The sequence below is a fragment of the Panthera uncia genome (genome assembly GCF_023721935.1).
Source record: "Panthera uncia isolate 11264 chromosome B3 unlocalized genomic scaffold, Puncia_PCG_1.0 HiC_scaffold_1, whole genome shotgun sequence".
Lineage (NCBI taxonomy): Eukaryota > Metazoa > Chordata > Mammalia > Carnivora > Felidae > Panthera > Panthera uncia.
This window is the reverse complement of record NW_026057582.1, coordinates 92,640,875-92,666,854: the sequence shown is the minus strand read 5'-3', so window position 1 is coordinate 92,666,854 and position 25,980 is coordinate 92,640,875. Positions and strand designations below refer to the sequence as shown.

At 36.4% G+C, this 25,980-nt stretch overlaps 1 protein-coding gene across 3 annotated transcripts in view; it reads left to right on the top strand.

Annotated features, from left to right (window-relative positions):
• DMXL2 (Dmx like 2) overlaps positions 1–25,980 on the top strand; it is a 152,411-nt gene that overhangs the window by 53,447 nt on the left and 72,984 nt on the right. For all 3 annotated transcript variants that reach the window (XM_049613614.1, XM_049613613.1, XM_049613616.1), the window contains 7 exons: positions 8,610–8,788; positions 10,694–10,877; positions 14,225–14,399; positions 19,153–19,392; positions 19,899–20,170; positions 20,813–21,509; positions 21,851–21,972. In XM_049613614.1, coding sequence (XP_049469571.1) covers positions 8,610–8,788; positions 10,694–10,877; positions 14,225–14,399; positions 19,153–19,392; positions 19,899–20,170; positions 20,813–21,509; positions 21,851–21,972 — 1,869 coding nt within the window. The remainder of the gene's footprint in view (positions 1–8,609; positions 8,789–10,693; positions 10,878–14,224; positions 14,400–19,152; positions 19,393–19,898; positions 20,171–20,812; positions 21,510–21,850; positions 21,973–25,980) is intronic.

Sequence of the window (25,980 nt, the reverse complement as noted above, 5' to 3'; positions counted from 1 at the left end):
AGTGCTCATCCCAAAAGGTGCCCTCCTCAATACCCATCACCCACCCTCCCCTCCCTCCCACCCCCCATCAACCCTCAGTTTGTTCTCAGTTTTTAAGAGTGTCTTAGGCTTTGGCTCTCTCCCACTCTAACCTCTTTTTTTTTTTTTCTTTCCCCTCCCCCATGGGTTTCTGTTAAGTTTCTTAGGATCCACATAAGAGTGAAACCATATGGTATCTGTCTTTCTCTGTATGGCTTATTTCACTTAGCATCACACTCTCCAGTTCCATCCACGTTGCTACAAAGGGCCATATTTCGTTCTTTCTCATTGTCATGTAGTACTCCATTGTGTATATAAACCACAATTTCTTTATCCATTCATCAGTTGATGGACATTTAGGCTCTTTCCATAATTTGGCTATTGTTGAGAGTGCTGCTATAAACATTGGGGTACAAGTGCCTCTGTGCATCAGTATTCCTGCATCCCTTGGGTAAATTCCTAGCAGTGCTATTGCTGGGTCATAGGGTAGGTCTATTTTTAATTTTTTGAGGAACCTCCACACTGTTTTCCAGAGTGGCTGCACCAGTTTGCATTCCCACCAACAGTGTAAGAGGGTTCCCGTTTCTCCACATCCTCTGTAGCATCTATAGTCTCCTGATTTCTTCATTTTGGCCACTCTGACTGGCGTGAGGTGATATCTGAGTGTGGTTTTGATTTGTATTTCCCTGATAAGGAGCGACGTTGAGCATCTTTTCATGTGCCTGTTGGCCATCCAGATGTCTTCTTTAGAGAAGTGTCTATTCATGTTTTCTGCCCATTTCTTCACTGGATTATTTGTTTTTCGGGTGTGGAGTTCGGTGAGCTCTTTATAGATTTTGGATACTAGCCCTTTGTCCGATATGTCATTTGCAAATATCTTTTCCCATTCCATTGGTTGCCTTTTAGTTTTGTTGGTTGTTTCCTTTGCTGTGCAGAAGCTTTTTATCTTCATAAGGTCCCAGTAATTCATTTTTGCCTTTAATTCCCTTGCCTTTGGGGATGTGTCGAGTAAGAGATTGCTATGGCTGAGGTCAGAGAGGTCTTTTCCTGCTTTCTCCTCTAGGGTTTTGATGGTTTCCTGTCTCACATTCAGGTCCTTTATCCATTTTGAGTTTATTTTTGTGAATGGTGTGAGAAAGTGGTCTAGCTTCAACCTTCTGCATGTTGCTGTCCAGTTCTCCCAGCACCATTTGTTAAAGAGACTTTTTTCCATTGGATGTTCTTTCCTGCTTTGTCAAAGATGAGTTGGCCATACGTTTGTGGGTCTAGTTCTGGGGTTTCTATTCTATTCCATTGGTCTATGTGTCTGTTTTTGTGCCAATACCATGCTGTCTTGATGATGACAGCTTTGTAGTAGAGGCTACAGTCTGGGATTGTGATACCTCCTGCTTTGGTCTTCTTCTTCAAAATTACTTTGGCTATTCGGGGCCTTTTGTGGTTCCATATGAATTTTAGGATTGCTTGTTCTAGCTTTGAGAAGAATGCTGGTGCAATTTTGATTGGGATTGCATTGAATGTGTAGATAGCTTTGGGTAGTATTGACATTTTGACAATATTTATTTTTCCAATCCATGAGCAGGGAATGTCTTTCCATTTCTTTATATCTTCTTCAATATCCTTCATAAGCTTTCTATAGTTTTCAGCATACAGATCTTTTACATCTTTGGTTAGATTTATTCCTAGGTATTTTATGCTTCTTGGTGCAATTGTGAATGGGATCAGTTTCTTTATTTGTCTTTCTGTTGCTTCATTGTTAGTGTATAAGAATGCAACTGATTTCTGTACATTGATTTTGTGTCCTGCAACTTTGCTGAATTCATGTATCAGTTCTGGCAGACTTTTGGTGGAGTCTATTGGATTTTCCATGTATAATATCATGTCATCTGCAAAAAGCGAAAGCTTGACTTCATCTTTGCCAATTTTGATGCCTTTGATTTCCTTTTGTTGTCTGATTGCTGATGCTAGAACTTCCAACACTATGTTAAACAACAGCGGTGAGAGTGGGCATCCCTGTCGTGTTCCTGATCTCAGGGAAAAAGCTCTCAGTTTTTCCCCATTGAGGATGATGTTAACTGTGGGCTTTTCATAAATGGCTTTTATGATGTTTAAGTATGTTCCTTCTATCCCGACTTTCTCAAGGGTTTTTATTAAGAAAGGTGCTGGATTTTGTTCAAAGGCCTTTTCTGCATCGATTGACAGGATCATATGGTTCTTATCTTTTCTTTTATTAATGTGATGTATCACGTGGATTGATTTGCGAATGTTGAACCAGCCCTGCATCCCAGGAATGAATCCCACTTGATCATGGTGAATAATTCTTTTTATATGCTGTTGAATTCGATTTGCTAGTATCTTATTGAGAATTTTTGCATCCATATTCATCAGGGATATTGGCCTGTATTTCTCTTTTTTTACTGGGTCTCTGTCTGGTTTAGGAATCAAAGTAATACTGGCTTCATAGAATGAGTCTGGAAGTTTTCCTTCCCTTTCTATTTCTTGGAATAGCTTGAGAAGGATAGGTATTATCTCTGCTTTAAACGTCTGGTAGAACTCCCCTGGGAAGCCATCTGGTCCTGGACTCTTATTTGTTGGGAGATTTTTGATAACCGATTCAATTTCTTCGCTGGTTATGGGTCTGTTCAAGCTTTCTATTTCCTCCTGATTGAGTTTTGGAAGAGTGTGGGTGTTTAGGAATTTGTCCATTTCTTCCAGATTGTCCAATTTGTTGGCATATAATTTTTCATAGTATTCCCTGATAACTGCTTGTATCTCTGAGGGATTGGTTGTAATAATTCCATTTTCATTCATGATTTTATCTATTTGGGTCATCTCCCTTTTCTTTTTGAGAAGCCTGGCTAGAGGTTTGTCAATTTTGTTTATTTTTTCAAAAAACCAACTCTTGGTTTCGTTGATCTGCTCTACAGTGTTTTTAGATTCTATATTGTTTTTTTCTTCTCTGATCTTTATTATTTCTCTTCTTCTGCTGGGCTTAGGCTGCCTTTGCTGTTCTGCTTCTATTTCCTTTAGGTGTGCTATTAGATTTTGTATTTGGGATTTTTCTTGTTTCTTGAGATAGGCCTGGATTGCAATGTATTTTCCTCTCAGGACTGCCTTCACTGCGTCCCAAAGCGTTTGGATTGTTGTATTTTCATTTTCGTTTGTTTCCATATATTTTTAAATTTCTTCTCTAATTGCCTGGTTGACCCACTCATTCTTTAGTAGGGTGTTCTTTAACCTCCATGCTTTTGGAGGTTTTCCAGACTTTTTCCTGTGGTTGATTTCAAGCTTCATAGCATTGTGGTCTGAAAGTATGCATGGTATAATTTCAATTCTTGTATACTTATGAAGGGCTGTTTTGTGACCCAGTATATGATCTATCTTGGAGAATGTTCCATGTGCACTTGAGAAGAAAGTATATTCTGTTGCTTTGGGATGCAGAGTTCTAAATCTATCTGTCAAGTCCATCTGATCCAATGTGTCATTCAGGGCCCTTGTTTCTTTACTGACCGTGTGTCTAGATGATCTATCCATTTCTGTAAGTGGAGTGTTAAAGTTCCCTGCAATTACCACATTCTTATCAATAAGGTTGCTTATGTTTATGAGTAATTGTTTTATATATTTGGGGGCTCCGGTATTCGGTGCATAGACATTTATAATTGTTAGCTCTTCCTGATGGATAGACCCTGTAATTATTATATAATGCCCTTCTTCATCTCTTGTTACAGTCTTTAATTTAAAGTCTAGTTTGTCTGATATAAGTATGGCTACTTCGGCTTTCTTTTGGCTTCCAGTAGCATGATAAATAGTTCTCCATCCCCTCACTCTCAATCTAAAGGTGTCCTCAGATATAAAATGAGTCTCTTGTAGACAGAAAATAGATGGGTCTTGTTTTTTTATCCATTCTGATACCCTATGTCTTTTGGTTGGCGCATTTAATATATTTACATTCAGTGTTATTATAGAAAGATACGGGTTTAGAGTCATTGTGATGTCTGTATGTTTTATTCTTGTAGCGATGTCTCTGGTACTTTGTCTCACAGGATCCTCCCTAGGATCTCATGTAGGGCTGGTTTAGTGGTGACAAATTCCTTCAGTTTTTGTTTATATGGGAAGACCTTTATCTCTCCTTTTATTCTAAATGACAGACTTGCTGGATAAAGGATTCTCGGCTGCATATTTTTTCTGTTCAGCACATTGAAGATCTCGTGGCAATCCTTTTTGGACTGCCAAGTTTCAAAAGAGAGATTAGTCACGAGTCTTATAGGTCTCCCTTTATATGTTAGGGCACGTTTATCCCTTGCTGCTTTCAGAATTTTCTCTTTATCCTTGTATTTTGCCAGTTTCACTATGATATGTCATGCAGAAGATCGATTCAAGTTAAGTCTGAAGGGAGTTCTCTGTGCCTCTTGGATTTCAATGCCTTTTTCCTTTCCCAGTTCAGGGAAGTTCTCAGCTATAATTTCTTCAAGTACACCTTCAGCACCTTTCCCTCTCTCTTCCTCCTCTGGGATACCAATTATGCGTATATTATTTCTTTTTAGTGTTATCACTTAGTTCTCTAATTTTCCCCTCATACTCCTGGATTTTTTTATCTCTCTTTTTCTCAGCTTCCTCTTTTTCCATAACTTTATCTTCTAGTTCACCTATTCTCTCCTCTGCGTCTTTAATCCGAGCCGTCATCGTTTCGATTTTATTTTGCATTTCGTTTAAAGCGTTTTTCAGCTCCTCCTGGCTGTTCCTGAGTCCCTTGATCTCTGTAGCAAGAGATTCTTTGCTGTCCTCTATACTGTTTTCAAGCCCAGCGATTAATTTTATGACTATTATTCTAAATTCACTTTCTGTTATATTATTTAAATCCTTTTGATCAGTTCATTGGCTGTTGTTATTTCCTGGAGATTCTTTTGAGGGGAATTCTTCCGTTTGGTCATTTTGGATAGTCCCTGGAGTGGTGAGGACCTGCAGGGCACTTCCCCTGTGCTGTGGTGTATAACTGGAGTTGGTGGGTGGGACCGTAGTCAGACCTGATGTCTGCCCCCAGCCCACTGCTGGGGCCACAGTCAGACTGGTGTGTCCCTTCTCTTCCCCTCTCCTAGGGGCGGGATTCACTGTGGGGTGGCGTGGCCCATCTGGGCTACTTGCACACTGCCAGGCTTGTGGTGCTGGGGATCTGGCGTATTAGCTGGGGTGGGTAGGCAAGGTGCACGGGGGCAGGAGGGGCAGGCTTAGCTCTCTTCTCCTTTGGTGATCCACTTCAGGAGGGGCCCTGTGGCAGTGGGAGGGAGTCAGACCCGCTGCCAGAGGGGTAGCTCCGCAGAAGCACAGCCTTGGGTGTTTGCGTGGAGCAAGGAAGTTCCCTGGCAGGAACTGGTTCCCTTTGGGATTTTGGCTAGGGGATGGGCGAGGGAGATGGCGCTGGCGAGCACCTTTGTTACCCGCCAAACTGAGCTCTGTCGTCCCGGGGCTCAGCAACCCTCCCTCCCTTTATCCTCCAGCCTTCCCGCTTTCCGAGCAGAGCTGTTAACTTATGACCTCCCAGATGCTAAGTCCCGCTTGCTGTGGGAACACACTCCGTCCGGTCCCTCCCCTTTTGCCAGTCAGACTCGGGGGCTCTGCTTGCCCGGCAGGCTGCCCCTCCGCCCTGGCTCCCTCCCGCCAGTCCGTGGAGCGCGCACCGCCTCGCTGCCCTTCCTACCCTCTTCCGTGGGCTTCTCGTCTGCGCTTGGCTCCGGAGACTCCATTCTGCTAGTCTTCTGGTGGTTTTCTGGGTTAGTTAGGCAGGTGTAGGTGGAATCTAAGTGATCAGCAGGACGCCGGTGAGCCCAGTGTCCTCCTACGCCGCCATCTTCCAAGATTGATTTTTAAATGTTAAATTCACTTTGCTCAGATAAACACTTGATAATGATTTTTGTTTTTAATATTTTGCTGGATTGGGCTTGCTATATTCATGAAAGATAGTTCCTTAAAGTTGTCTTATGTCTTTGGTTTTGGTATCTGGGTAATAATACTGGTTTTATACAGTGAGACCTTTTTCTCAATTTTATGCAACAATTTATGTAGAACTGGTGCTATTTATTCTCTAAATTTGGTAAAATTCATCAATGGGCCTAGAGTTTTGGTTGTAGTTTTAGGGTTTTTCTTTTGTTTCTGTTTTTGTTTTGGTGAAAGTTTCCAAATTTTGAATTAAACAATTTTAATTGATCCAGAGCTGTAGAGCTATTCAGGTTTTATGTTTCTTTGTTCATTTTTGAAATTGTCATTCAAAAAATTTGTCCATTTAGACTAAATTGTTGGATTTATTTGGAAAAATTGTTCATAGTATTCGCTCATTATTCTTTTAATTTTTATAAGATCTGTAATCATGTCCCTCCTTTCATGATTGATAATGGTAATTTGTGTTTTTCTCTAAACATTTTTGATCACCCTAAATAGATTATTATCAGTTTTATTGATATTTTCAAAAAGTAGCTTTGGGTTCATTGATTTCACTAGCTTTTCTTTGTATTTAATTTCATTGATTTCCATTCTTTCTTACAATTACATTTATTTACTCGGGGTCCACTTTGTTCTTCTTTACATGATGCTTCAAGTAGAAGCTTAGAGCATTGATTTGGGACCTTTCTCCTTTTCTGATATAAGCATTTAAAGCAGTACATTTCCTTTTAAGCACTAATGTAGCTGCATCCCCCAAATTTTGATATTTTGCTATCCTTTTCATTCAGTTCAACATATTTAAAAAATTTCTTTGTAATTTAAAAGTGTTTTGTTTAGTTTTCAGATATTTGGAAATTTTCTGGCTATCTTTCTGTTAATGATTTGTGATTCACTTTTGTGTGGTTTTAGTTTTAGGCAGTAATAGATGACAGTGGGCTGCTCAATTTGAGTGAGGGCATGCTGGTGGGATGGGAGAAAGGGGCCACCTACTCATGGAGGCGCTCTGCCTTTTATGAATCCTGAGGGGGCTCTGAGGTGTCTCTGTTTTGTTATGGTATGTGGCCTAAAACCACTGCTATAGATTATGTAGTACATTTGATCAGGTGAAAATGATGCTAAGTTGACAAAAGTACTTGGAGGAAAGCAACGAACGAGTACATTGTTAAGTGCTTGTCTCAGACTAAGCACTTAATGAGATTTGCTGTATCATTCAAATACTCAAATAAATGATACCTCAGTAGAAATATACAGGGGTGCCTGGGTGGCTCAGTCAGTTAAGTGTCCGACTTCAGCTCAGGTCGTGATCTCGCGGTTTGTGACTTTGAGCCCCATGTTGTGCTCTGTGCTGACAGCTCGGAGCCTGGAGCCTGTTTCAGATTCTGTGTCTCCCTCTTTCTCTGCCCCTCCCCTCCTCACACTCTGTCTCTCTCTCTCTCTCTCAAAAATAAATAAAAATAAAAAATAAAATAAAAAAAAAGAAATCTACATTATGCAGTATAAATTGAAAATGAGTACCAAGATGGTAAAAAACCAGAAATGTTTGTCTAGTCCAGGTGATAGTATTTAGACCTGTGCACACGTTCCAGGAATACATAATTTCATTGTTTCTTAGGGTGAGATTTTTGCATGAATTATATATCATTTTATTATTTCCCTTAAGGCTCTATTCACTATTGAGGATAAAGCAGTATAAAGCAAATAGTTTCTGTTAAATAAGAAAATTATTTGGGCCTTTAACAAAATTCTTAGAGCTAAGTAAAATGGTAAAGTTAGTGCCTATTGTTACGCTTGTAAATATATTATTAAGTGGGCATAGAGGTGATTCCTAAATGCCTTCACTTCGTTTAGAGTGGGGATCAGAAAATTGTGGTATTTACATTTTTAAAGAGTTGTAAGAAAAAAAAAAAGAATCTGTATTAGAGGTTGTGTAGTCTGCAAAGCTTACTGTCTGGCCCAAGGGAAGGTTGCTGATTCCTAACTTAGAGTCTAAGAAGCAGTTCTTATTTATTTATTTATTTATTTATTCATTCATTTATTTATTTAAAATGTTTTTTATTTATTTTTGAGACAGAGAGAGACAGCATGAGCAGGGGAGGGGCAGAGAGAGAGGGAGACACAGAATCTGAAGCAGGCTCCAAGCTGTCAGCACAGAGCCAGATGTGGGGCTCGAACCCACAGACTGTGAGATCATGACCTGAGCTGAAGTCAGACGCTCAACCGACTGAGCCACCCAGGCACCCCAAAGCAGTTCATATTTAAAAAGGATTGGTTTTGCCCTTACAGATCTCTTCAAAAAGGAAAGGATGATAACAGTGACTGATGACATGGCATCCTTCTTATCCTTTCTTATCTTATCCAAGGGCATCTGGTTTCAGAATCTTCTCTACTGTGACTCCTGAATATTTAAATGAGGGAATTTGGCTTCAGTCTCTATTTGAAAACCACCCTTATGCAGAGGAGATTGATAATGAGCAAACTGCCCATTTATTTTTCAAGAGAAGTATTCTTTAGAGTAATCATTTTACATTTGAGTTTGCACTATATAAAGGTTACATGTTAATTTTTATACGTAGCTTAATTCTTAAAGTTTCTTCAGATCACTTATGTTTTGAGTTTTATATACTCAGATTAATTTTATATTGACGTATATATTTTTGCAGGATGATTGTCTTTTGAAAGTGTGGTATCCTATGACTGGCTGGAAATCCTCAATTATACCTCAGGATCATCATGAGGTGAAAAGGAGACAGGCGTCTACCCAGTTTTCCTTTGTTTATTTGGCACATCCTCGAGCTGTGTCAGGTTTTTCATGGCGTAAAACTAGCAAGTATATGCCCAGGTTAGACAAATGCGTTACCTATAACTTTGGTTTGTTTGCTTATGTATTTGTAAAAATAATGAAAACAAAGGTCTTTTTACTGCACTGACTGGTGAAATTGAAGAGCATAGGCTCTGGGTGTTAACTGCCTGAATTCAAATCCTGTTGTTGTTATTTGCTTTGTGAGCTTTTGCCTAAATTTCTTAAGCTCTCTATACCTCACTTTTCTTCTCTGTAGGTAATAGTACCTAACTCAGAGAGTGGTAGTGAGACTCAATGTGTTAGTGTATGTAAATATTGATTGAAAGTGTTTGCACGTAGTATGTGCTTAGGCAGTGTTAGCTGATATTGTTAGTGGTAGCAGCCGTAGTAAAAGATTCCAGGAAGGAAATGTTTGCAGGTAACAGAAAAGCACACTTTGAAGAAAAATAAAACATGGTAGTAAACAGTCAGTAATACACATGGTAGGAAAGCATATCATACACAGTGAATAAAGTATCTAGGTTTTTCTTAGGGCCATGTACAGAGCCTTCTCAAAGAATTTAATATTATAAATTTTTGTCACTATTCAGCATCTCTGAAAGGTATTTAGAAAATTAAACAAACTGTAGAACAGCTCATACAAATGATTCCTGTATCATATATATAGTTATAAAACAACTTGCTTAGAAATCTGTATTTATATTTGAAGGAAGGTTATTTCATCTGTGAACTGTTTACACCTGATGGGAAATATAGCACACATTATAGAGGTGTTCAGTGAATGGAGAATTCATACATTTTTTAAAAAATGTTTATTTTTGAGAGAGAGAGAGAGAGAGAGAGAGAGAGCGAGCATGAACAGGGGCAAGTCAGAGAGAGCAGGAGACACAGAATCTGAAGCAGGCTCCAGGCTCTGAGCAGTCAGCACAGAGCCCATTGCGAGGCTCGAACTGAAACTGTGAGATCATGACCTGATTTGAAGTTGGATGCTTAACTGACTAAGTCACCCAAGTGCCCCAAGAGAATTCGTACATTTTTGAAATCTAAATAAAAAGTTTATTCTGCTTATTTGCATCTATTGAAAACATTTGCAAAATACTTCCTTTGAGTCAGATTCTGTGTAAGCATGTTTTTTTAAAGGGAGAGTGATTTTTTGTTATTTTATAATGAACAGTTAAGTCACTTTAGCTGCTTGATGCTGTAACATTTTTGGTTATTTTAACTTAATGGAAGTTGATTTATAGTTTGAAATTGTTATTATCCTTGAAGTTTTATTTTGAAGATGCTCATTTGTTACCTGTTTATAATCTTTGAGATGGTAAGGATGATACAAGATGATATAAGTACTCCCATAAGCCATACAGTTTAATTACAGTTAATGATGTTTTAATATGGTCATTCTGTAATTTTCAATGATTAGGTTTTCTCTTGCTGTTTGTTTGTTTAGAAGATATTAATATTTCTGCAGAGCTCAGTTGTCAAGCAGCATGTGTATAATTGGGCATCAACATCTGTTTCCTTTGCCAAGACTGTTTCCTAGTTTTTATGGTGTTCACATTCACAGTGTACTGTGTATGATTTCAAGCTCTTTGACCACTTTTGCTCCATACACTGTAATTTCTAAGCAATTGGAAGCATACTATACTGTCATTTAGCTTAGCTGTTCAAGACATGATTTTATTGAGTTACGGTGTCAGGGATAGCTAGGTTCTTTGTATTTTATGGTAACTGATTGCAGCCCTATATTCAGCCTTCCACCTTGCAGGTATGAACAGGTAATAAATGGGATTGGGTAAGACTGTGAAATAGCCTGTGTAAATCCATTACCATTACTGGAAAAATAACTACTCTTGGTGCACTGATGCTATTTTTATTTGTGAAAAACCAAATATTAATAGCATTTAATCAGTGGCGCTGAATTTGTTTCTTTCTCTTTGTCTTTAGAGGTTCTGTCTGTAATGTGTTATTAACTTCATGCCATGATGGTGTCTGCCGACTCTGGGCAGAAACCTTATTACCAGAAGATTGTCTTTTGGGTGAGCAGATTTGTGAGACTACCACTTCTAGTGTTGCCAGCAACCTCACTCATGCTGGAAGACACAAAGACAGAATTCAGCATGCTCTTGAGGTACTGTATTATTTAAAATGGTAAATAAATTTTGACGTTATGTGAGTTTAATGGGAATTTATAAGCTAAAATGAAGATAGTGCACATGGTACATGTAGTGATGAAATTAATAATAAGTAATTCTCACTAATTTGTTTTATGCTTGTAAGACTGCTCATTTTATGCCACTTAAAAGCCCAACACAATAGTAATGATCTTAAACATGTAGTCCAGGTGAATAGTATAATTTTAATTTTTTCATTTTGCATGTCACATGAAAATCTATTGGGATAAGCAGTTTTGATTAGTAAAATGCATAAAGATCTCTGAAATTAGTTGTAATTAAAAAATGTTTTGCTTTTGTTTATGAGGATTAAAATTTACTTTTGTGTTATAATTAAAAATGCCTATTTTGATTCTTAAGAATAAAGACGGTGAGATATTAAACACAAGTCAACTTTTGTATAATTGCTTTATAATTTTTATGGCTTAATATTAGGAAAGTGAAATAATTTTTCTAATTTTTACATGCAACATATATGAAATAAAAGTGCTTCCTATAAAATTAGATTATTTGTAATATAAACTTTGTGTCCATTATGACTAGGAAAAAAAATGAGATAAACACATTTTTGAAAATTACCAGAAATTTATTAAAACAAACCTCGATTATTAACATTTTCTTACTTTTTCCATGTGACTTTTTACTATAGAAAGAATATGTGTTATTTTAAAATTAGAGAAAATGTGGAATTTATAATCCAGTTACTCCAGTTATGTGTGTATGTGTATTTTTTTTTTGTATTTACAAGATTGAGATAATATTATACACTAAGGTTTTATAACTTGCTTTTTTATAGTTAATGTGTTATAAGCATCTCTCTACATTACTAATTATGTTTTTACATTTTGTATTTACATGAACAGTTTCATGGTTGTGTAGCCAAAATGCTTTGCTGTTTTAGCAAGCAGAAATATTTTCTGGGGTTTGATAGACTGAGGATGTGCTTCTTAAAAGTTTAATATAAAGTAGGCTTCTTCTGATACTATCTGTGATTGGGCAGTATTTATACATTTTTTTCTTCCACAATTCAAAACATAAATGAAATTAAAAGGTCAGAACAGTTAAAGTTGTATTTTGTTTTAATATTTATTGAAATTTAACAAGACAAAGTACTTAATTTACTGCATGTTTGTGGTCATTTATATATACCTATGTAACATTTTATCTTTAAATTACAGATGAACTTTTGGAGCCTAAGTGCTTTGAGACATCTTTGTATCTACCTCCATGTTACCTTATATATTGCTTTTCAGGTGTTAAATTGAATTACTAATTGCTACATAAAATAAAAGCAAAAATATAAACATATGTAATGAGTAATTTGACAAATTTTTGCAACCTTTTAGTAATGTTATTAATAGTTAAAAATTGTTTTTAACAGAAAAAGCTTAATTGTCTGATCCATAAGCTTACCTTGCTTTCTGACCTCCTTTCATATGAAACTCCTAATTGCAAGGTCTATATAATTCTTTATATACTTAAATTATACATTTTGTTCCTAGGAGAAAATAATCAACCAGCCTTGCCAATATAATTTAAAATAATAAGATAGAGGACACACCATAGACCTGATACTGTTTTTCATATGAAAAGGGGTAAAGGTTGTGGAAATTGAAAGGAAGGACCAGATATATTACTTTAATTCAGAAAGAATTGAGAGGACACCACATTTTGTTTAACTGTGTAGAACAAAGGAATAGAATTGGAAATTATTGTAAATCATGGTATTGGGGTTTGGGTAAGTGATAGGATAAGGAAGTACTGTGAATTGGGGTTATGGTGTAGAGATCTTTTCTTTTTAAAAAAGTTCAGGGGCACCTGGGAGGCTTATTCAGTTAAGCGTCTGACTCTTGATTTCCGTTCAGGTCATGATACTGTGGTTCATGGGTTTGAGCCCCATATGGGGCTCTGCACAGGGAGGAGCCTGCTTGGGATTCTGTCTGTCTGTCTCTCTCTCTGCCCCTCCCCTGTTTGCACTCTCTCTCTCAAAATAAATAAAAATAAATTTTATTTTTTAAAAATGTTTTATTTATTTTTAAAAGAGAGAGTGCGAGTGGGGGAGGGGCAGAGAGAGGGAGACAGAATCTGAAGCAGGCTTCAGGCTCTGAGCTGTCAGCACAGAGCCTGACGTGGGGTTTGAACTCAAGAACTGTGAGATCATCACCTGAGCCAAAGTCTGATGCTTAACCTACTGAGCCACTTTAGGTGCCCCTAAAAATAAACTTTAAAAAATAAAGTAAAATAAAATAGTTCAGATGATTGAGGATGCTAGTGGAGAATTTTTATCATATAGATACACCTCAATTTAAACAAATCCCATAGGTCAACACTTTTTGTGAGATATTTCCTGGCTACACCTACCTAAGTAAATTCTCCTTATTCTGTATTTTTGTACTCTATTTTTTTTTCTTTATAATAGGATTGTATATGATTTGCCTGTAACCATGTACTTGTAAGTGAGAATTTTAGGGAGAAATACTTTTCTTCCTGATAGGAAGATTCAGAATTTTTTTTTTTTTGTTTTGACTAGTAAATTTTATCTCAGTAGTGGGATATCCTGAAAACCCTAGACTTGGGACTCCTAATCTTTTCTCTTTAAAAAATGTTTACTTATTTATTTTGAGAGAAGAGAGCATGTGTGCTAGCAGAGGGAGGGAAAGAGGGAGAGGGAAACAGAGAATCCCAAGTAGGCTGTGTGCTGTCATTGTGGAGCCCGGTGCAGGGCTTGATCCCATGAACCATGAGATCATGACATTAGCCGAAATCACTAGTCAGCTGCTTAACTGAGCCACCCATGCACCCTGGGACTCCTGATCTTAATAGAAATTCCTATAGATAGGGGCGCCTGGGTGGCTCAGTCGGTTGAGCGACCAACTTTGGCTCAGGTCATGATCTCATGGTTCGTGAGTTTGAGCCCCACATCGGGCTCTGTGCTGACAGCTCAGAACCTGGAGCCTGCTTCTGATTCTGTGTCTCCCTCTCTCTCTGCCCCTAACCCACTTTCATTCTGTCTCTGTCTTTCTCAAAAATAAATAAACACTAAAAAAAATTAAAAAAAAAAAGAAATTTCTATAGATAATGAGTATTTTTGCCTTGTACTCTTGTATTCTGCCTTGTACTATAATATTTGCAAAAACTGGGGTGAATATATTAGAATTTTTCAGTTGAAGTTAAGAAAGTTTCCTTTAAAGTGTTCAGATTTTACAGAGAGGAAAATTATAAAATCCTTAATAATCAAAAATACTTTGATCAGCATTTATTAGACTTTTCAGAGTTGGATTTAGCAATTATTTTTCTATTTTAGACAATACACCATTTGAAAAATTTAAGAAAAGGACAGAGGAGGTCTTCTGTTCTTGTAACTCACACAGAATTAATGCCTGACCAGATGGCAACACATGAAGTTCAGAGACACATTTCCCACCATGCAAATGCACTGTGTCATTTCCACATTGCAGCAAGCATCAATCCTGCCACAGGTAAGTAATAGTAAAGCTTTATTTCCTATAAATATGCTGAAATGAGATAAATAAATAGAAAAGTGAGACTACTTTTAGAACTCCCATATTTTATGTTAATACTCCGTGTTTCCTTTAAAAATACTTCTTAATTCATTAGGAAGATAATATAAAGTGCCATTTGTTAAATTGAGACTAAGTGATTCTTAGGAAACAACTTCAAATAAGTATTTTTGGGACACCTCTGTTTGTCTAGTATATAGCAAGGGTTCTACATAAATTCGAGCTTTAGTTGAACCTGGGAGCACAAGTGGTAGCAGTGTAATTGGAGTGATTTCCCTGCTTTTTATATTTTCACTATTAATCTTCTCAACTCTTCTTTGTAACTTAATCTAAATATATTTTTTACATAGTTTTCTTTATATTTCAGCGTATCTTGTTTTCTGCTCCCATAGACTTTCTTCTCCTACACTAAGGAAAGATATTTTTTCTTCTAACCTCGGTATTTTCTTTTTGCCCATTTCCTGCTATGAGGTTGAGAAGTGTTTTTGAGGCAAGTTGTGTTGGCCAAAGCATGTTTGAAAACTTCTATTTAAGGGCATTATTTTCTTTGTGCATGAAAATCATATGAGAAGGCCCATAGATAATTTCATATTACATTGCTGGTAGAACTAACTACATTTGTATAAAGTTACATATTTTATTGGAATGGAAATTGATATATTGCTTCAGAGTGCAGAATTTATTTTTTAAAAGTTTTTTTTTAATGTTTATTTTTGAGAGAGAGAGACAGAGCGTGAACAGGGGAGGGGCAGAGAGAGAGAGGAATACACAGAATCTGAGGCTCCAGGCTCTGAGCTGTCAGCACAGAGCACGACACGGGCCTCAAACCCATGGACAGTAAGATCATGGAAGTCAGACACTTAACGTTTAACTGCCTGAACCACCCAGGCGCCCTAGAGGAGTTTAAATGTCTGGTTATATAGACATGATATTTAGTAAACACAGTTCCAAAAAAGGTGATCTTTAGGACCCTCCCCCCCACATTTTAACAGTGGCTCTGCATGTGTGCTGTCCAGTACAGTAGCCACTAGCCATGTGTAGCTCTTTAAGCACTTGAATTATGGCTAGCCCATATTTAGAGTTATGCTGTAAAATACATACTGGATTTCTAAGACTTAGTACAATAAAAGAATGTAAAATCTTTATTTCATATTGATTACCTGTTGAAATGATAATATTTTATGTATATTGGGTGAAATAAAATATTAAAATTGTTTATTTCTTTTACCTTTTATAATGCAGTTACTAAAATAAAAATTACCTATGTGCCTTGCATTTGTGGTTTGCATTATTTCTCTTGGATAGTGTTTTGCTAGCTGGTTAAACATTATTTTGCTTACTGATCTCACATCTTAATTGTATTCTAAGATCATCTTTATAATATTAACTTATTTTCAGAATGTTACTGGTTTTAGATATTTGTAAATTTTTAACCTTTTTAAAGGAAACTTATCTTGAATTATTGACTGTAGGGGCACCTGGGTGGCTCAGTTGGTTAAGCGGCCGACTTCAGCTCAGGTCTGATCTCACTGTTTGTGAGTTCAAGCCCTGCGTTGGGCTCTGTGCTGACAGCTTGGAGCCTGGAGCCCACTTTGGATTCTGCATCTCCCTCTCTGTCTGACTGTCCCCCATTCGCACTCTGTGTCTCTCTCTCTCTCAAAAATAAACATTAAAAAAATTTTTTTTGAATCATTGACTGTGATGAAGATCTGACTTCAAATAGAATGCAATTAGTGATGGTATGCAGTAAATTCAACACACATTAGAAAGGATGACTTTTTAACTGTATATACTACCCTAATCAAATGGAATAGGATCACAGAATTGTTCCCTGTGAATAGGTATTCTCTCACATTGTTTGAGTGTAGGTACTGGATATGTTCTTGTAGCCCTTGGACCTTGTCTTTCAGCATCTTTATTAAATACTCTTCACCTTTTATCTAGTTTTATCCATTTTTACTTAGTACATACTCTTTTAAAAATCATTTTGTTAAAGTATTTAACACCATGCATTTACAGGTACTGTATGTAAATATAACACTTAGTTTCACCAAATTGATTACTAAATGCAAATAATTTTGTATTGTAGGACTCTTCCCCTTCTTCACCTTTCTTCATGATACTTTTTTTTTTTTATTTTAAGTGTGTTTATTTTGAGAGAGAGAGAGAGCGCTAGTGGGAGCAAGTGAGGGACAGAGAGAGATGGGGAGAGAGAGAATCCCGAGCCAGCTCCACGCTTTCAGTGCAAAGCCCAACCTGGGGCTCGATCCCACAAACCTTCAGATCATGACCTAAGCTGAAATCAAGGTCAGATGCTCAACTAACTGACTGAGCCACCCAGGCGCCCTTCGGGAAACTTTGAATTTATGTTAAGGCTGAAAGCATAGTTCAGTGAATACCCATATACCCCATTAATATCTTGTATGCTTTTACTCTCCCCTTCTGCTATGGATGTATATCTTTGCTTCCTCTTCCCTAATTTTTGGCTGAGCCATTTGAAAGTAAAGTTGTCACTGTTGTTATTCTTTATGCCCTAAATATTTTATGACATTACCTAAATGTTTCAAATGTGTCTTCTAATAGAGCACAATAGCTTGCAATAGGTGGCAGTGTTTTTTGGTTTTAATAGATTTTTCTCCATTACTGCAATACTGTTATTACATGTAAGGAACATGGATAAGATTATATTTAATATATAGTTCATATTAAGGTATAGATTATTATTTTATGCATTTGATTGTCATTTCTTTTAAACTCTATTCTATAGTTCCTCTCAGTTGTCAAAAAACATCTCTTCTGTCACAAAGAAGTTATCTCTGTTATCTTTCATAGCATCTTGCAGTCTGAATATTTATGTTAAGGTTTAGGTGAAACATTTTTAGCAAGAAAACTACATAGGTACATAGGGGATGTGTTGTTTTATAGTATTCTAAATGTAAAAGTCCTGTTTTATATGATTTATTTCATTTTTATCAGAAGACCAGGACTGTCATCCAGGAATTAGAAACATAGAACAACCCGAAACTTTATTTAACATTGGTACTTATTAACAGGACTCTACCAGAATATCCTGTGCATTTTTACTTTTATTTTTGTTTTTAAATTTAAATTTAATTTAATTTTCTTAGAGCATGGCGGGGGAGAAGGGCAGAGGAAGAGAGTGAATCTTTAAAAAAAATTTTTTTTAACGTTTATTTATTTTTGACAGAGAGAGAGAGAGAGCAGGAGAGGGGCACAGAGAGACACAGACACAGAATCTGAAGCAGGATCCAGGCTCTGAGCTGTCAGCACAGAGCCTGATGGAAGGCTCAAACTCAGGAACTGAGAGATCATGGTCTGAACTCAAGTCGGATGCTTAACTGACTGAGCCACCCAGGCGTCCTGAGAGAGAATAAATCTTAAGCGGGCTCCATGTTCAGCATGGAGCCTGACGTGGGGCTCGATCCCACCACCCTGGGGATCATGACCCTGGGATAATGACCTTAGCTGAAATCAAGAGTTCAATGCTCAACACACTGAGCCACCCAGGTGCCCCACCCTGTGGATTGTTAGACTTTCATGTCTTTATAGGGGACAGTGTTTTGTGGGTTTTTTTTTTTTTGTCGTTTTTGTTTGTTTTGCTTTTTATAGAATCAGTTATTTGCAATATGAATTGGGATTAAGGAGATTAATTTTTTAAGTTATACTATTTTACATGAACTAATCTATATTGTGAACTTCAGTTACTCCAAATAGAGGAAGCCTGCTGTACTTAGAAATTTGCTTGTCTTCCTTTTTTCTTCAGCATTATATTCTTCCAACTTTTTAGTTTCAAACATTTAGAAAAGTTGGAAGAATAGTACAGTGAATACTCATGTATTCTACATAGAACAATAACAGCTAATATTTTGCCCCAGTTGCTTTATTCTCTCAGTATATATATGTCAGAGGGGGGTGACATATTGAGTGAAATTTATCCTTAATCTTTTCGAAGTGAATTATGGCACATCACTCTTACATACTTCAGAAAGTATCTCCTAATAATAAGGAAATTCTCTCACATGATTACAGTGTCATTACTATGCCTAAGAAAATTAGAAGTAATTCCATAATTTTTAATACCCAGTTCATATTTAAATTTAAATTTCTTTAGGGTTTTCTGGGTGGCTCAGTTGGTTAAGCGTCCCACCCTTGATTTTGGCCCATGTCATGATCTCATGGTTTGTTAGTTTGAGTCCCACATCGGGCTCTATGCTGACAGTGTGGAGCCTGCTTGGGATTCTCTCTCTCTCTCTCTCTCTCTCTCTCTCTCTCTCTCTCTGCTGTTATCCCACTCACATGTGAGCTCTATTTTTCTCTCAAAATAAATAAATAAACATTAAATAAATAAATTTAAATTCTCAGTTATTTCAGAAATGTCTTTTATGGCTGCTTTTCTGTTTTATTTTTTTGTTCCTCCATCCTGAAACCAGGATTTAATAAAGGTTCATGCATTTGGTATATTTGATTTTTAAGTTAGTAATTTAATTCCATTAGTAATTTAAGTCTATCCCATTAATTCTTAGCATTTACATTTACCATTAAATTCAATTAAAGTTTTTACAAATCCTACTAGAGTTGACTTGTTTAGCACCTTTTCAGTATAAGTATAGAACAGTCTTTATTAGTACTTGGTAATCTTTTTACAGACATTAAAAATTCATGATGAAATCCTACCTTTTTTTCCCCACAGATATTCCAAATGTCTTGGTTGGCACTGTATTTAACATTGATGATGGAAATGGGGGCTTTGTGGTTCATTGGTTAAACAACAAGGAGTTTCATTTTACATCATCTACTGAAGTATTTATGCAGCAATTACGAAAACTTTCTGAGAAGCAGGTAGATCATGAAAGTGACGAAGGAGATAGAGAAGATGAGGAACGTTCACAGGAGGAAAGAGAGAGGGGTTTGCATATGAAACTAGACCATGGTTAGTATTCCATCTTCAGATTTTTCTTTTTGGCAAGTTAACAGCTTTGTGTGATACCACTTTTAGCTTATAATCCTTCCTTCCTGCTCTTCTTTTTTTACTTTTCTGTTCATTACATTAATATTTACTGACTATCTGCTATCTAGCTCTGTATGCTTTGCTATACATATATTGCTTTGAGTAATGTAAACCGTTGGAAGCCATTTTCTTTTTTGGGGAACATGTTTTGCTAATGGTAATAATGATGGTATGAATGAAAATTTGATTTCTTTAAAAGTAAGAAATAATAGTAAATTTCAGTTAAGACTAGAAAATGTTTTCCTTCTTTGTTTTTTTCTACCCCTGCCTCCCCCAGCCATAAACTGGAAAAAGAATTTATAGTTTCTAAAGATAGTTTGCTATGTTATACACAGCATACATAGTCGAGTATGTAGATGAATTTTTATAGTATTATTAGTATATGCTGATAAATTAGTGTTTTCTGATAAATTTATTTTCTGATTCAGAATTATCCCTGGATAGAGAATCTGAGGCAGGTACAGGATCATCAGAACATGAAGATGGAGAAAGAGAGGGAAGTCCTAGAACCTTTTCACGACCCAGTGTACCAATGCCACTGCCCACGGTCCTGCTTGATCGGAAGATTGAAATGCTGCTAACTGAATGGAATAAGAATCCTGACATGCTTTTTACTATACACCCTGTAGATGGTACCTTCCTAGTGTGGCATGTAAAGTATTTGGATGAATATAATCCTGGAATATTTAGACAAGTCCAGGTATATTTTACTGATGAAGCAATTATTACATTTCTTAAAAATAAAGATACTATTCAGATGAACCATCTTTTCAGAAATACTCAAAAGATTTGTTTTGAGAAGCAACTGAGAAGAGAATACTTGTTCTTGTCACCAAGGGGGGGATCAATGACCACAAATTTAATAAACCTGGTTAATTCAAAGTAAAGCGAATTGGGCTTTGAAATGTCATATGGACTATTTGAATATATATGTGTTGGGGTTTTTTTCCCCCTAGGATTTCACAATGTTTTGAATAAACTTAAGAAACTACCCTAAAAATGTGACTCAGGATGAGCGCCCCTCCCCCCAGTTTTATTAACTAAATCTAGCTACCTTTTTCTGTTATCTTCCTGAACTTCATTTCTATTTAGAGTTGTGGTTGTGGTCATTCAGCTGTACAAGCAAGGCACTTGAACTTTTTTTCTTCAAGCTTCTCTTAGGCTGTGAATAGAGATATGATATTACATAAATAGAGGCAAGGCATTAGACCATAAAGAGGTTGAAAATGATAGTTTTTGCTAGGAAACTGAGATTTGACATTTTGAAAATGGAAGTATTTTTGGAAGACTTTTTGAGAGGCGTAAAACTACTTACATTGAATCATATTATTGTGTTTTTCAGGTTTCTTTCTCTTCTCGGATTCCTGTAGCATTTCCGTCTGGTGATGCAAGCTCTCTTAGTAAAAATATCATGATGTATGCCTGTATAAATGCTACAAAAGATCCTCCCCACACCCTGTTACACCATGAGATGATGGCTGTAGGCAGTCCTCATGGATCACAACCATACTCTAGATCACACAGTACAAATATGAACATTTTAGCTCCCACAGTAATGATGGTCTCTAAACACATAGATGGTTCTTTAAATCAATGGGCAGTCACTTTTGCAGATAAGTCTGCCTTTACCACTGTTCTGACTGTATCTCACAAATTTAGATACTGTGGCCATCGATTTCACCTCAATGACTTGGCATGTCATTCAGTTTTGCCGTTGTTACTGACATCTTCACATCATAATGCTCTGCTGACTCCTGAGTTGGACTGTCAGTGGGACTCAGACAATAAGTTAAGTAGACTAATGGATCCCATAAGACATATAAAAGGTTCCTCAAAACAACCTCTTAGAAATGCAGCGACGCGTACATTTCATGACCCAAATGCAATATATAGTGAACTTATTCTGTGGCGTGTAGACCCAATAGGACCTTTGTCCTACACTGGAGGAGTATCAGAATTGGCTCGAATTAACTCTTTACATACATCAGCCTTCTCTAATGTTGCTTGGCTTCCGACTCTTATTCCCAGCTATTGTCTTGGTAAGTGTTCATTTTAATTGTGAAATTAATAAGAGCTTTTAAACTTATTTTTAATACATAAAATGATTTACATTTGTCATTAGTAGAAGGATTTTTAGAACTTATGTTTAGAATTTCCAGAAGTTTGTTCAAAAATTTGTTTTTAATTTTTTCCCCTCTCATCACCTATTTTCTATTGAATTCTTTTGTTAATAATTTTATATCCATTAATTTTATCTGTTTAATTATGATTCTGACTATGGTTCTGCCTAAAAAGAAAAGTGTGAATATAAGTTTCTCCTACTTCAGCCAAAAATAAAAATAAACCACATAATATAATGCAGAGCATTTACTTTCTTTAGGCACGTATTGCAATTCTGCAAGTGCTTGCTTTGTTGCTTCTGATGGCAAAAATTTGAGACTCTATCAAGCAGTGGTGGATGCAAGGAAATTATTGGATGAATTATCAGATCCTGAATCTTCAGTGAGTATTTCCTAATCTTCGTTAAAATACCTAGGCTGCTAAGGAATTCTCTTTTTACTTTGTCTAGGACTTTTATTTGTTAGTTTGGGCGGTGAGCACATGTTCTAGGCTCTATGTGACAGATTTATGTGTTTTTTGTTTTTTTTTTTAATTTTTAAACTTTATTTTGGAGGGAGAGAGCATGAGCAGGGGAGGGACAGAGAGAGAGGGAGAGGAAGAGGATCCCAGCAGGCTCTGCACCATCAGCATGGATCCTCACGCAGGGCTTGAACTCATGAACCACGAGATCGTGACCTGAGCCAAAAACCGAGTCTGACACTTAACTGACTGAGCCACCCAGGTGCCCCATAAATTTACATGTTCTTAATTTGTATTCCAGGGTATATGCCTCAGTATCACACATCAATACATTTTTACATTTAAATAAATAAATGACTTTTTTCCTGAGTTATCATGATTTCTGCTTGACATTTTTCACTCTCTAGTTTGGTTCTATTAATCTTTTCTTGCTCTAAGGCAGCTTTAGCAAGCTCTTTGTTTAGGCTGGAAAATTTGAACTTTTCTGAGCATTATTGACCATTTTGAAAAATTCTTTGGTTAGAATATGTTATCAGTGAGTGGCAGTATCTTATACTGGTAATTCTGAACCAGAAGTCATGTATATTAGTTACTGTTCAGATTTGAATAGTGAATTTTCCATCTACCTATGAAAACATGCCTTTTATAAAACACTTTTCTAATAAAAATATTTCCAGTATTGAAAACCGAAGTATTTTTGAGTATCTGCTACGTGTCCTTCAAAGTATGGAGAATATAAAGTATAACTTTCAGTGTGTGGCTTTAAGAAGCTTTTAATTTAGCTGAGGAGAGAAATTATTAATAAAAAGATTAAATAACAGTTTAAGACAGAAGCGGTGTCTGAGGGTGGTATGTAATTTATTGCCGAACAGATGGCACTAGAAATATTTCATAATCCGGAAGAGAGAGAGATCAGATTAGGGTAGGCATAGAAGTCTTTATTACAGTATTTAGGTTTGTTTTTAGTAGGTGGATAAAGTTTAGAAAGACAAATCCTTTGCCTTTTCCTGAGTGAGAGACTGGCCTGAAAGTATGCATATAGGAAAGTACATGTATAAGTAAGACTTCTTCCGGGAGTGATGAAAAAACCTCTTGGACTGGAGCCAGGGGTTTGGCATCGAGGAAGTAGCATCTTCAAATCATGGAATTGGGAGATACTTTATAGGTCACTGGTCTAACCTGATGCTTCATTCTTATCCTTGAGCACATTCCTGCCAATTTGTCATCTGGCATCCTAGGTAGGGGGGAGTCTCAACTCTAAATGCAGCTCATGACACCCTTACTACTATACTGAAATTAAATTTGTATTCCTTAAATTCTGCTTGTTAGCCCTGGTTCCATTTAGAATAAGTCTAATATTCTTTACATATGAGATCACTTCAGATATTTGAAGACAACTGTCTTATAACCTATGAAACTTTTTTCTTCAGGCCAAACCTGCTCCCCCTCCACCAATAAACTAACTCTGTTTTATATTTGACCCTGGTTACTCTTCTTAGCAGTTTTCAGTTTGTCTATATGCTGGGCATTGTGCAGCAGTATTATGACCCGTCTCATTAGATTCTATTTTGTTTTGGGCAGGCATGCCATGCTCTTTGTATGTAATGGACTCATACTGAGCTGACTCTGAATTAAATATCCAAAAGTCTCTTCTTGCCAGTAAGCTGTCCTATATTTGTGCATTTGAGTTACGGCCCAAATGTAGGCCTATTTTCACTTTACATTTTCACCTTCTAGAGTCAGTCTTTCAGTATCACTTCGAATCCAGATCTGTTTTTTTGTGTTACTGCTTTATGACTTATGTCACCAATCTGTTTGATGAATGTTGTTTCCACATCTTTATCTGAGGCAGTTATAGAAAAAAATGTTGAACAGGATAGGACTGAAAAAGAGGCTAGTAGTGTACATGTGAAATCTTTTTCCATTTTTATTGTCTTAAATGTTTCTTTAGCTTGTCCCTGGGATTTCCATGAGGCAGCTTGTCATGTACTTGGCTGAAATAAATTACACCCTGTCTGCCAAATATTCTGCAGTCAAAAAGGAAGTCAAATTTGTGTGAGATGATTGTTTTAATGTATAAATAGGTTAATGTATGTACCCTGATGTCTGTTGGTGACTAAACCATTGTACTAAATAGACATCCAGCTCTTTAAGTCTGCCTTTTTTTCCTTTTTGAAAATTGGAATATTTACCTCTTTCTAGTATTTTGGCTGTGTCATTTCCTCTGATTTTTCAGAGAATATCTTCAGTAGTTCATTGGTCTCATTTGAAAAATTTCCCACTAACCTGGACATTACTTTTCCAGAAAATATAATTTTATTTAGAGCATTTAGATACATTCTTGAAATTTCTTAACTTATCCTGGTCATCTACTCTCCCTGCACCAATGTACATTTTTTTCTTAAGCCTTCTATTCTTATTAATTTTTTAATGTTAAAAAGTAACACTTATTCATTGTAGAAAATTTTTGCTTTATTTTCAATTTTGTGCAAGATAAATTCTTGAAATAGAAGACCAGAGACAAAGAAGGAATTAGGAGTTCTTTATTCTCTGAATTTTTGTTAACATTAAAGTATCAGCCTCTGTTAATGAGCTCATCTTTTCCTGTTTTTTGTACTCTGAAAACAGTAATTTATTCAATTACTTACTTTTTTGAATACATTTTTAATTTTGGAATAGTCCTAGATTTACAGAAAAGTTGTACATGTAGTACAAAGTTCTCATATACATCACAACCAGTTTCCCCTATTGTTAACATCTTGTATTACCAGAATATATTTGTCACAACTAAGAAACCATCATTGATATGATATGATCAGTTAAACTCTAGATTTTTTAAGATTTAACTGATTTTTCTGCATATGTCCCATTTGTGTTCTAAGATCTCACCCAGAGGGGCACTTGGGTGGCTCAGCCAATTGAGCTTCTAACTTCAGCTCAGGTCATGATCTCGCTGTTAGTGGGTTCAAGCCCTGCACTGGGCTCTGTGCTGACAGCTCAGAGCCTGGAGCCTGCTTCAGATTCTGTGTCTCCCTCTCTCTCTGCCCCTCCCCTGCTTGCATTCTGTTTCTCTCTCACTCTGAAAAAAAATAAATAAATAAAACATTCCAAAAAAAAATTTTTTTTTTTTTAATTTGAGATCTCACCCAGAAAACCACATTATATTTAGTCATCATGAATCCTTAGACTTTTCTGGTCTGGAATAGTTTCTCAGTTTTCTTCATCTTCCTCAGTATTTCTCATGACTTTGATAGCTTTGAGTACTACTGGTCAGACAATTTGTAGAATTTTCCCTCGATTGGGATTTATTTGTCTGCTACTTTTCTCATGGTTAGACCAGAGTTATGGGTTTTTGGGAAGAATACCCCAGATATAAAGTATCCTTCTCAACACATTTTAAGAGGGTACATGCTATCAACATGGTAATTAGTGCCTTTCTTCTTTTTTTCTTTTCATTCTTGCTAGAAGTTTGTTAATTTCATTGATATTGTCAAAGAATGAGCTCTTTGTTTCATTGATCTCTTTGTTTTCATTTTCATTTATTTCTGCCCTTATTTTTATCATTTTCCTTCCTTATTGCCTTTTTTGGGGGGTGTTCTTTTTCTGGGTTTCATTAAATAGGAGCTTAGAGTTTTGTAACTTTTCTTATTTTCTAACATATGCATTTAGTGCTTTAAATTTTCCTCTCAGCACTGCTTTGGCATTCTGATAAGTAGTATTTTTGTTTTTGATCATTTCACTATATTTTAAAATTTTCCTTGAGAATTCTTTTTTTTAAAGTTTATTTATTTACTTTGAGAGAGAGAGAGACCAAGTTGGGGAGGGGCAGAGAGAGAGAGCGAGAGAGAGAGAGAGAGAGAGAGAGAATCCCAAGCATGTTCCACTCTGTCAGTATGAAGCCTGATATGGGGCTTGAATCCATGAACCATG